Genomic DNA, 12,229 nt, shown 5'->3' with positions numbered 1-12,229 from the left:
GCTTGCTTCTCTCACATTCAGTGACTAACAGCAGACTGCAGTGCAGGTACTAACTTAATAGTTAATCCACTAACATAGCACCAAGGCACTAATGAGCAACTGATTACTGTAATACTAGTGTCTCCCTGGACTGGGGGCGAAGAAAAAAACAAACAAACAAACGGAACTCCACAAAACCCAAAACAAAACAACTTCAGTTGTCAAGTTCTACCTGGGTTGATTTGATACTATGGATAACCCAGAGTGCATGTCCAGTACAACCAACCATCATGGACCCAAACCTTTTTGAGACACACTGGCACTTACAGAAAAACCCTCACCCATCAGCATCCAAAGAAACTATCTGTCTGGCAAACTCTCTCTCATACGATGTATCCCCTTATAAGGAAGTGGCAATCTCTCGTCAATGGTCAAAATTCTTGATCTGAAGCCAAAAGAACTCCCTCTGCTGGCTCCTTATGCGATCCATACAAAACAGTAATTCCAGACCACATGGGTCTGGCATCAGCGTTCACTACAAAAGGCCTAGAGATGGGGGGGATGCGCACATACTTGCAAATGTAGGGTCCACAAGAAAGTTTTATAATCCTTTTGGGCCCTTCACAGGTAGACATTATAGCTTCTAGTCAGTGCACATTTTGATTCCTTGCCCACCATGAGGAAAAAAAACATTATGAGTTGAGAACATGCATTCTTCCCTAACTGTTTTCCTTCCTAGCTACAATCCTTTAACCTAGCACAAGTCTACTGCCTAAATGTGGAAGGAAAAGAAAATTCCCAGCTAACATTGAGAGTGGGGTGTGAAGCATACTGCTAGTGAAATGTTCTCCTACAGCGAAGAGACTAATGTTAATCAGAGCTTAATCAAAACTTAAACATTTTTGCTTATAGAAAAGAATGTTATCATACTAAAATTCTCCCTGAGGCAAAGGAATATTCACTTTATTAAAGCAGCTTTTTTTCTTGTTATGCAAAACAGTTTAAAATGCAAGTAAGTGAAGGAGCACTGTTCTGTGAAAGGAAAATAAAAAAAACAACCAGCCAAACCAAAACCAACCAACCAAAACCCAATCAAACCAAAACCCCATTTTGCCACATAACGGCTGTCTCTTACCTCACTTGGGGAAGCATGAGGTAGTGGATGCTTTCAGTATTCTTTTCCTGAACTGAGGCTGGATCAATAAGTGTCTTCAGATTCTGGTACATCAGCTCAGTGATAAACGGAGTATATGGTGCCTGTAATGTTGCATTCAATCATCATCTTTTCTTTATTGTTTGTATATTATGAATCAGTAATACTTATGAATTGCATAAGGACAGTTCAGCAAAACCAATCCTTATACACTGTCTTCAATGCAGAACTGGGATGTTATTCAAAATGCAGACTGAAATAAATTATTAAATTGCTATTATTTATTCACCCCCTTCCTGATATTTACATGTTACCTTCAGGCATCAGATAAGAAATCATAATGTCTCTTTATCAGACAGGTGGCATTTGATACCGTAATAGTACCATGGGGCAGATAAGCAACTAAAGGGGGAAGTAGAGAATGAACTGTGCTACACAAATCAGTAGCAGTATGTTTTTTCTCCCCACGTGTTCAGTCTGTGTATCCCTAGTTTCTATGGTCAACTTAGACACAAAGATGCGTGCTTTCAGATTAACTATGTTAAAAATGTCAAACAGTTACAGTGGGCTGTAATTCCCTTACCATAAGTCTGCACATGGAGAACAAAACACTAAACAAGGTTTCCAAGGCCATAATGCAGTCTTCAGTTCCATTCTCACCCTATTTGAAAAAATCACCAAGAAAAAACCAACAACTGCAATATTAGGATCAGTAAGTGCACTTCGATAAACCTCAAAAATTTCCTATGTTAATGCAATAAACTGGTTTTCCAAACTGTATTCATTTTGCTCAATCCCATCCAGCAAATGAAATAGAATTACTGGGCATTTTGTTTGGTTGTTTTTCCTCATAAAGCAAAGAGGAGGAAAAAAACATTAACTTCTCATTCCCACTATCAGGTACAAAGTGATATAATTTAAAATGCAGCATAAAGATTTTGTGTAACACCATGAAGCTGCTATGCATTAAATTAACATAGACTACTAGGATTTTGTTTACAGTACAAGATTGCAGGAGCAGATACCTACCTTTAGTCTTCTGCGATTCATTCTAACATACCAGTTGGTCAGAATATCAACAAACTTCACTAATCGAGGGACTACAGTGTACAGCCTGTAAGCTAGAAGGAAAAATGTTTACTGTAGTTAACATTCACTCTCTCCATCAAGCTCCTCGCTTAAAGAAATACATTATCGTTTGTAGCTCTGGTGTTAAACATAAAACTGGAGCAGAAGCACGTGTGTTAGTAAGATCAAAAAGGTGACTAGACATACTATTATGTTAAAACCATATTTTGAAATTGCACATGTCATCAATTCTCATGCTTCAAGACAAACACATCTACCACCAAATTGCTTCCCTAATCCTACACAAACATGCATTATGGAAGCCTTATGCTTTTATCTGACTCGTAAAGAGGATAGTGGATAAGAGACTATTAATCGCAAAGGATTTGGCAAATCCTAGATTTGCACATGCTGTAAATACAGCCAAGTCACTTGAAGTTTAACAGAAATTATTGCAGAATCATACAATAAAATTTTATTAATTACAGCCCATATCTTCTTTTTTGTTCACCAGATTTAAAATGAGATGCTTATTTCAATCAATTCTCCCTGAATTAATTCCAATTTTTTATTATTTTTTCTAAGTAACACAGAAGGCTAAAAGAATGTAAAGTAACAGCAAGCCTGACGAGGTAAGAAGATAAACATAGCTGTATTTTCAAGTTCTGTGTAACTTAAAAGCATGGAGGACTGCCAACAGAAAAAAGAAGGTCATCGCAAGCATCACTATGCAACTGGGAAAACAAATTTCAGTTGTTCGTGAGAGAATCGGGGGCGTGGGGATGGACCTTAAATAGGACTCAGTTTTCTAAGGAAAAACTGGTATATAACTGCTCTAAAAGCAAAGAGCTTTTTGATCTCTATTCTGAATCAGTTTCATTAATCAAGCAGCTATCTAATAAAACAGATCTTTGGTTTAAAAGCTCCACCACACTTTTCATTACCTTTTCTAAAATGGAAGTGTTTTTAAAGGCAGAACACTGGTATTTAAACCTAAAAAGCAAATGCTCAGAAGATTCATGCCATGATGGGGAAGACATTATTTCTGTGGGAATTTGTATTCCTAAAAAATTCCCAGCTCTCTTCTAGCTATTCACTATCTAGTTAGGAGACTGGTTAAAAACAAATTAAAAAAAAACACCCTTCAGGGATAGTATATCTTTAACAAGAGATTCAAGTTAGCCTGGAAACATGCATTTCTCCCCTCAATGCTGTAATCCCAGTTCATAAACCGAATCATGAAATCTTACTTTTTCATGTCTCAAGAAAAAGGCGTGCATATACATGGCCACACACATGCACAGAGACACACATACTCTTCTTTCAATTTCAGTTATCAGGAGAAAAGTTGTTTTGTAAAATAATTTCTTGTATTGGGCACTTACGTAAGAAAAAAAGCCTAATAAGGCTTACTGTTTTTAAATACAGCATTCTAACCCCCCTTACACACAAAGGACTGTTTGCCCTATTACTTTCCATAATATCTTCCCAATACCTTCCTACTTGCCCTATTTATCAAAGGGTCCAAACCCCAGAAGTTTCCATCATAAAAGATGAGGTTTAGTGGCGAAACTATACTACTATTCAGTAGCTAACAATTCATTTGGATAAGCGCGTTATTATCAAAGTGAAGCCAAGTTAGCTGTACCGGCTGCTGCTGAAGAGGTTATTGGCACGCATCTACCTAACTTGCAGCGCTTCTGAAGACAGTGTCTACAGCTCCAGTTTTGGGCACCTAATAAACCAGAGATAACACCCAACAGCAAAAACCCTCTTACAAACAGCCATGTGTATGGTTTCAACACATTTAACCATTGCCAATTTTCCATGAATAATTGAAATGATGCTGCTTTCTGATACGTGTTGTCTCCTTTTGCTCCAATCGCGTATGTTCTAGGAAGTCAAAAGCTCTCCCCAGGCCAGGATTAGCAGAGGGTTGTTAATGCCTTTCTGAAGTTTTCCTAGGTTCCCTAAAACATCCCAAAGTTGGGGTGTGCACAGGTATGTTCCCCTTCCCACCCTCAGTCTAGTCAAGTGAGGTCAATCCTAAACTGACAGGGACTCCCTTTAGGCTGAAATACTGCTGGCTATTTAAGCTACTAGTAGAAACTGGGGCAGAATTAACATAAGTTTTACTTAATGGAAACATTTTTCTAGAGGCAGGCAATCGGTGTAAAATTTAGCTCTGCTGTAAAATACACTTGATTAAATGGAAGAAGCTAAACTCAATTGCAACATTTTTCTGGTTAGTGGCGTCTCCTTGCCATTTAGAGTTTCAAGCCTGTACGTTCTTACACAGGGTCACACACAGCAGCAGGAACAGCACGTCACAGTGCAGACTGTGCCATTTCTTTGACAGATAGTGCCCATGTATCACATCAGCACCACTGCCTCAGCTATGCTTTAGACATGGCAGAGGTTACTTTTTTTTTTTTTTTTTTTTTTTTTTTACACACACCTTGCAGGTAACAGAGTTAAATGGCATTAGCTGGCGAACACAATCATTTATTTTTGCTCACATCGTGCCACATCTACAACAGCTTCTGCATTTGTTTATTATTTTTTCATTATTATGATTCTTTTCAAAATCTTGGGTTCTAAAATGAAGCTTGTGTAGTGTATTTACCTCCTTTACCTAGCATTTGAGGTTATCAGTCACCATTATAATCTTCCCTTGCCTCTTCCTGACATTTTTCCTACTTCAAGTCATATGAAGTAGAAAATCTTTTAAAAAAATCCCAAACTAGTTTAAGAGATTAGCACAAGAGTATCATGTCGCAGTACACAAATTTACTGCATCTCATTAATGTCTGACTGAATTCAGAGTTTATGCAGAAAAATAAATTGAAAAATCCTGTTTATTAATCACTTCCAAATGAGATGTGTCACTCATTTGATGAGCACATCATATTATCTTCATCTAACACAAGACAATAGCGTTTAATACCAACACACAGTCTTGAAAGTCTTTACATTGTAATTTTCCAACAGGAATTTTCTTCTCCTGCTTGGAAGGATCTTCTTGCTTTTTAAAGAAGTCAGCTGACACATGCCTTTTTATAAGCTTCATCTTCCTCTGAGAAATCCAGAGCAGCAAATTCAAGTTTCTACCCCCATACTCACCTTCCTGCAAATACTATTTCTGTTTAAACCGTGCACTAATCCAAGATCCCAGGTACACATTCACAAAAGAATTTTCCACTATTCCTCAAAGTATTTTCCTTTTTACATGCAGCGTGTAAACTTGCATAGGCTCTGCCTATTTCTGTTTGGCAACGCGTGAAACTCACACACCACCATCAAATTTCAAGGACAAAACTTCTATGAAGAAGCCGCATTTTCATTAACAACAGCCAACTTTTATCATGTTTTTTGTTTTGGTAGTTTGAGGATTCTTTCTTCCTTTAATGAAATGTTATTTGATGACCTCACCTGAATTTTGTTAATTTTGTTATTACCAAAATGACCTGCTTTATCTACTGTAGCAAGGTAAACTCACCTTACTGGTCTTAGTGAGAGTGAACTTCATGCCAGTCTAAGAGGGAGACTGAGATACAAGAGATGACTGAAGCAGAGGAGGACTGTCCTGTGTCCTCATAAACTCAGATCTGGCATTTGGCTGTTTCCTCATTATCTATTATCCCACTAATACCTTCCTTCCCCTAGCTCAGGCACACCTGCGGAAAGCTTCTAAAAATTCTTTCGAGGACATAGGGGGGATTGTTAGTTTATTCATAAACAGGAACTACAACAGCAAAAGCCACCTTCTTTCCAATATCTAGGTTTCTAGTGCCCTTCAAGGCACTAAATCCCATTGTGACTTTATCTGTAAGTTTGTAAGCTTACTGGATTGCACCAGTTACTTCAGGGGGCTCTTGCAGCACCTTCTCTTTGCGATTAATATTGTCTTAGTATAGTGTGAGCATTGAGAGGTATGGGATGATGAAAAAGACAACATGCAGGAAGAAACACAAGGAGAGTATCTTCTTACAGCTATGCAATATCCTAATGCTATTCCATCCTGCTGCACACACTCCCAATACTATTACGAAGCAACCCTCTCCATGGAACTGTGCACGGGAAAATTTATTCCCCATGCTCACGTACCTCTCAAAATTATTTTATTTAGCTGACTTGAGCACTGCCCATTTTAACCTTTTTTTACAGCATCCCCAAATTCTATTTGGCTTCCTTTTCACTGCTGTCTTTCAGTTACTATTATAATATTATTAATTGCTCCAAGCACTGCAGATGTTGTTACAGCAACAAGCTATGTCACTGAGCTCATAGGATTAGCTGTGACAAAAAAAACCTCATCACTTTTTGAAAACTCATGAACAAGCATAGCAAAATCTGTATTAACACCCATGAAAGCAGCATTCCATGTATTATGGTAGCTGGTTAAAGATTTCCTTCCTTTTATCTGAACTGTAAGTCTTATGTGAAATCTGGAAATCTCCGGATGAAATGGCTAGTTCTCTAATCAAAAACTAAACACCCATACACACACCCAACCAAACATGTGCATACCTGCCATTTCAGCTTTGAAGAACTGAATGAGTGATTGGGTGAAAGAAAGAATCCATTTATCCATGATGTTATTGCTCTCCTTAACTGTGTTCTCATTGTAAAGGAATTCTCTTCCCTCATCCTATCATCAACATAAAAACACAAAACACATTTTCAAGTCATAAGAGTATATATTCAAACCTCTATATCGAATCACCTGTCAGCCACTAATATTTTGTCACCTTCAATGTGTTACACTGGTTTCCTAAGAGAGAACATTAAATTCCACAAACAAGTATGTAAGAGAAATAGCTAAGGAAAACCTGACTCCCACTGCTGCTGATTTCACCACACCTTCAACTACAAAGGAGGCCAGTTATTTGGATCTGGTAAACCAGATAAAAAGTAGTACAGCACACAATGGTATGCAGTCGTTCCTTCCCTGTTTGCAGTCTAAGTCATAGCTTCCAGACACAGGGTAGGACTCTTGAATTTACATAAAACCTTCATCTAGGAGGATCTGAAGCATTTACAAGAAAGGTACTATGAAGATGAATTCTATTCAGGGAAAGTGTATATAAAAAATATAATTATTTTTAAGAGCATGTAACACTTTCAACAGATTAAAACATAGAAGAACCTAACAGCCTGAAAAAACGGGTGGAATTTTTAGGCATCCAACATGCCTATAGTGGATTTTGTTGCCTTCCAGCATACTGATGTTTGCACCCGTCTGAGACATTTCATAACACTTTGCTGATTCTGTAGAGGATTGCAAGCAAGACCACAAGTAAGCTGTACTGGGTTTGTGCGGCAAGGTTTTGGTAGTGGGGGGGCGGTTACAGGGGTGGCTTCTGTGAGAAGCTGCTGGAAGCTTCCCCTGTGTCCGACAGAACCAATAACACCCGGCTCTGAGATGGACCCACCGCTGGCCAAGGCCGAGCCCAGCAGTGACAGTGGTAGCGCCGCTGTGATAACGTATTTAAGAAGGAAAAAAAGCTGCTGGGACACACAGAAACTGCAGCCGGAGAGAGGAGTGAGAAGATGTGAGAGAAACAACCCTGCAGAGCCCCAGGTCAGTGCAGAAGGAGGAGGAGGAGATGCTCCAGGCGCCGGAGCAGAGAGTCCCCTGCAGCCCGTGGTGATGAAGACCCTGGTGAGGCAGGCTGTCCCCTGCAGCCCAGGGAGGTCCACGGCGGAGCAGATCTCCGCCTGCAGCCCCGGGAGGACCCCACGCCAGAGCGGGTGGGTGCCTGAAGGAGGCTGGGACACCGTGGGAAGCCCACGCTGGCTCCTGGCAGGACCTGTGGCCCTGCGGAGAGAGGAGCCCACGCTGGAGCAGGCTGTGCCTGGAGGACTGCGGCCTGTGGAAGGGACCCACGCTGGAGCAGTTCGTGAAGAACTGCAGCCCGTGGGAGGGACCCACGTTGGAGAAGTTCATGGAGAACTGTATCCTGTGGGAGGGACCCCACATTGGAGCAGGGGAAGAGTGTGAGGAGTCCTGCCCCTGAAGAGGAAGGAAGAGCAAAGACAACATGTGATGAACTGATCACAACCCCCATTCCCCATCCCCCTGCACCGCTGGGGGGAGGAGGTGGAGAAAACCAGGAGTGGTGTTCAGCCTGGAAAGGAGGGAGGGGTGGGGGGAAGGTGTTTTAGGATTTGCTTTTACTTCTCATCATCCTACTCTGGTTTGATTGGCAACAATTTAAGTTAATTTTCCCCAAGCTGAGTCTGTTTTGCCCATGACGGTACCTGGCGAGTGATCTCTCCCTGTCCTTATCTCAACCCACGAGCCTTTCATTGTATTTTCTCTCCCCTGTCCAGCTGAGGAGGGCAGTGATAGAGCAGCTCTGGGGGGCACGTGGCATCCAGACAGGTGTCAACCCACCACATAAGCACACTTGTCAGAGCCTACAGTCTGACTCTTTACCATGTGAATGTTCTTATAACTGGTTGAAAACAGGGGGTTTGTTTGGGGTTTTTTTGTGGTTTTTTTTTTCGCCCCAGATTTACAAACAGTATTTAACATCTGGTTTTAAGAGTCTTTGGACTTTCCCTTCCCTCAGAGTCCAGATGAAAAAAAAATCTGTTTGGATTATTCAACCCCGTAATTATGCATTCACTTCCATAGTATCAAGGAGAAGATACTCAGGAAGGAAATGCATCTGCATACCCAGAAGTGCAGCAGTCCCAGTGTGAGGTCAGCAATCATTTTACCAACTACAGTTACTGTGGTAATTACAGTAAGCATAAAATTATTATTAGACTTTATCCAGGACACTGGGATTATAGTTTTTCTCTTGCAGGAGATAGAATACAATGAAAAAGTTGTTTAAGCCAGTGCTTAAATTAGATTTCATGCACAATCACCTCCAATAGCACATTCTTTTGCCTAATATGGTGCACAGGAATGGTTCCACTATCTGTTTAGAAAGAAAAATGACATCTGCTGAATTACCAAAACTATCTGCCTAAGCACCTGGATTTTCCACTGGGGTCTTCCATCCCCAATTTGGCTGATCTTGCAAGATTTAATGGGATCACAGCAAAAAGCTGCAAAGCACACTCTAGATAAGTTAAAGGTCAAACAGGAAAAATTGAGGTATATTTTTGGGGCAATGCGTAAGTTTGTCTGATGAATGCTGTCTAGGGATCCTAAGAAAAGATTTGTTAAATATTAGGATCTGAAGTTACCAGACTTTCTTCCCAAAAGGGGTTGTTAAAAAGATAAAACTACTTAAATAAGTCAGCTATTTACTGTACTATTTATTGAAGTCAGCTGCCTTTATTGCTTCAAATGGCAGCTCTCCACAGTGATTAGGCTGCTACTGTAATTCCATGTGTAGTACAAGGTTTGAACTTTATTGCTTAGCTCTCTCTCTCCCATAAAAGTCTGCACTAACAAGTGGTAGCCTTCTATCATTAATCTCAGCTGAAAGATTAAAATTGGTTTCAACAGAAACTATACAATATACACATAAAATCTTCAGTTTAAATGAAAAATTACTATAAGAAAGGAATTTCAATCTTGCTTTCATTCTGAAAGTATAGAAACTCATGTCACTCATCCAGCATTTTTTAGTCAACTTCAAATGTAATCTACAAGTCTAAAGCATTATTGCTTTTATGATGGTTTACCTTTCTTTCCATTTCGTTTCTTCATTTTTTTTCTAAGTTGTATTTAAATTTAACTTTTAAAAAATTAACTGTCATGTTACAGAAGGCAATTTTCTTGCTGTGGCTAATGTATTCAGTATTGAGTATTCCCAAGTTAAACATTTTTATGCAGATTCATAATTAAACTTACAGTAAATGAGTTAGCTCAAGAAATTGTCACAGCAGCTGCTACTGAAAATAACTTTCTCTTCATTACTTATTTGCAGTTCTATTTGTGTTAAATCTGTATGCTATTAAGCAATGTTCTCAGTGCAGCGCTATTTGCAGTCCAGATGCCATCCTCCGACGGCATCTTTCCTGCGATGTAGCCATGACTGACTACATGACGTAGGGTAACAGCAAAGAAAAAGCTGCAGCAGCACTCAAGGCAGTATTAGTGACACCTACTGCCTCCAAGCTACTACACAAACACTGATAAGGCAATTACTAGAAAACCAACAAGGCTTTGTATGGACATTTCAGACTGATTCCCTCGAGTACATATGGTACGTGGCTTTTAACTGGTGTTCCCAGCAAGGTGACTAGCAGCAGATAATCACTTAGTATGTCAAACTCAAAGTCCCTATCTTGTTCTCTAATTTCAAGAGTATGAATGCAATAGCACCACATTTATCTCAAATAATAGGGAATCAAGAGCACCCTAACCTGAGAAATGATAGCTGTTATGTCTTGACAGTCCCCTACCTTCCACTCCTCCTTTCGATATAATAATAAGCTTGGTCAAGAAGAGAAAGATGCAGGTGATTATAGCTTTATAAAACAGGGTACAAACAGAAAATAACACAGAAATTAACAGTAAGTATATACAACCTGATCTAACTTTGAAGTCAGCCTTGCTTTGAACAAGGAGGTAAGGATCAGATGACCTCCAGAGTCCAGACCTCCCTTCCAAACTAAATTTCTCTACAATGCTAATTCACTCTAACAGTGGAAAAAGCACAAAGCCCCTTCCACTTTGCTTTTCCACGCTCGAGAGATCTGTACCTGATGTTGCAGGATCTGAACATTCTGAACAAGAAAGCGATATGCATTGTACCAGGGCAGGAAGACATCCTTCAGTATATCCCTTACTCCTTCCTCCTTAAATCTCAGGTTTTCTGCTCTTACCACAGGAGAATTGATCAGGTATAACCTGCAAAATAAGAACACAATACTTAAAAGCTTAAAAATGCATACACTGATAGAAATGCACTTAAACATACAGTAAACCCTAGAGAGCTGCATAGCAAGAGAAAGATACCCAAGGGAGCAGTTTCACACTAAGGATTCTAAGGAAGACAGTACTGTAAGCATGCAACATATTGAACATATGACAATTTCCTTCCTAGTGCTACAGGATTATTTTTATGATACTGCATATGGAATTGGAATTCAAATTTTTTTTTATTCTAGAATAATTTTAATAGTTAACTGAAGTGATAACACATGCTCAGATGCTATCACAGTATAAAACAAGCAGTGGATACATGGAATTAGTATTCATCTTCAGAACGGGACCTATTCTTTCAGTAATATTTTGAATTCCTTAACAATGACACATTACCTTTCTACTCAGTCTAGTTAATTTTCTCAATTATAAAAACCTTTGGGCCCATTGCAAACATAAGACTACTGAGCAAGGCAAAACAGGCAAATCAAAGTAAAAGAGCAGAAATTAACATTTTCAAGAAAAAGAGCCCCAAAACAGGACAAAGGATGTACCTCCTACCAAGACAAATGTGCCTCAGCTCTAGAAACAGCTCTGAAAGAGCAAAGTGGAGGGTTCAGGTGACGCTGACTACTTCTATCAGAAGCAGCCCCTCACAGAATCATGCCCACCTCAGCCAAGAGGGTTCATCTATACATGAATATCCACCCTGCCTAGGGAGATCCTCCTCTGGTCAGTCTCTCTTAAGCTAACAGTTCCTCATTTCAGACAGAAAGACACGTCCCCCAGTTTGCTTGCTGGCTACAAGTTCACAAAAAATCATCTTTATACTTTATCCCATCTTCTTCCCTAAACAAATACTCTGTCTACAGAGACAAACTGGTATCTATCAAGTTAACTCAAAAAGAAACCAGATCTTACTCAGGTATCAAAAAAACGTGAATACAAACTTGATTTAGATACACTTAATTTAATTTTCCAAACATGAAAAACAAATCAAATGTTTATTTTAAATATTGTGGCATTTCTCAACAGAATTTATCAACTCATTTTCTCACATTTTATCAACTTTTAAAATCATGATTCTAAACTAATATATCTTTACAGGCACTTCCTTTAGGAGGCTTTAAAATCTTAATGGGGTTTGACACAGCACATTCAAGAATACCAGCCCATAAATTCTTCAGGAGACA

General features: G+C 39.4%; 1 protein-coding gene across 1 annotated transcript in view; it reads right to left on the bottom strand.

Annotated features, from left to right (window-relative positions):
* IARS1 (isoleucyl-tRNA synthetase 1) overlaps positions 1–12,229 on the bottom strand; it is a 112,919-nt gene that overhangs the window by 31,746 nt on the left and 68,944 nt on the right. Inside the window, exons 20-24 of the mRNA XM_075053537.1 lie at positions 10,874–11,021; positions 6,731–6,851; positions 2,162–2,253; positions 1,716–1,793; positions 1,115–1,236 (exon numbers count right to left, since the gene is read on the bottom strand). Coding sequence (XP_074909638.1) covers positions 1,115–1,236; positions 1,716–1,793; positions 2,162–2,253; positions 6,731–6,851; positions 10,874–11,021 — 561 coding nt within the window. The remainder of the gene's footprint in view (positions 1–1,114; positions 1,237–1,715; positions 1,794–2,161; positions 2,254–6,730; positions 6,852–10,873; positions 11,022–12,229) is intronic.

This window comes from Buteo buteo, chromosome 21 (genome assembly GCF_964188355.1).
Source record: "Buteo buteo chromosome 21, bButBut1.hap1.1, whole genome shotgun sequence".
NCBI classification, from domain to species: Eukaryota; Metazoa; Chordata; class Aves; order Accipitriformes; family Accipitridae; genus Buteo; species Buteo buteo.
The sequence above is the reverse complement of the archived record's forward strand: the minus strand, read 5'-3'. Positions and strand labels throughout refer to the sequence as shown.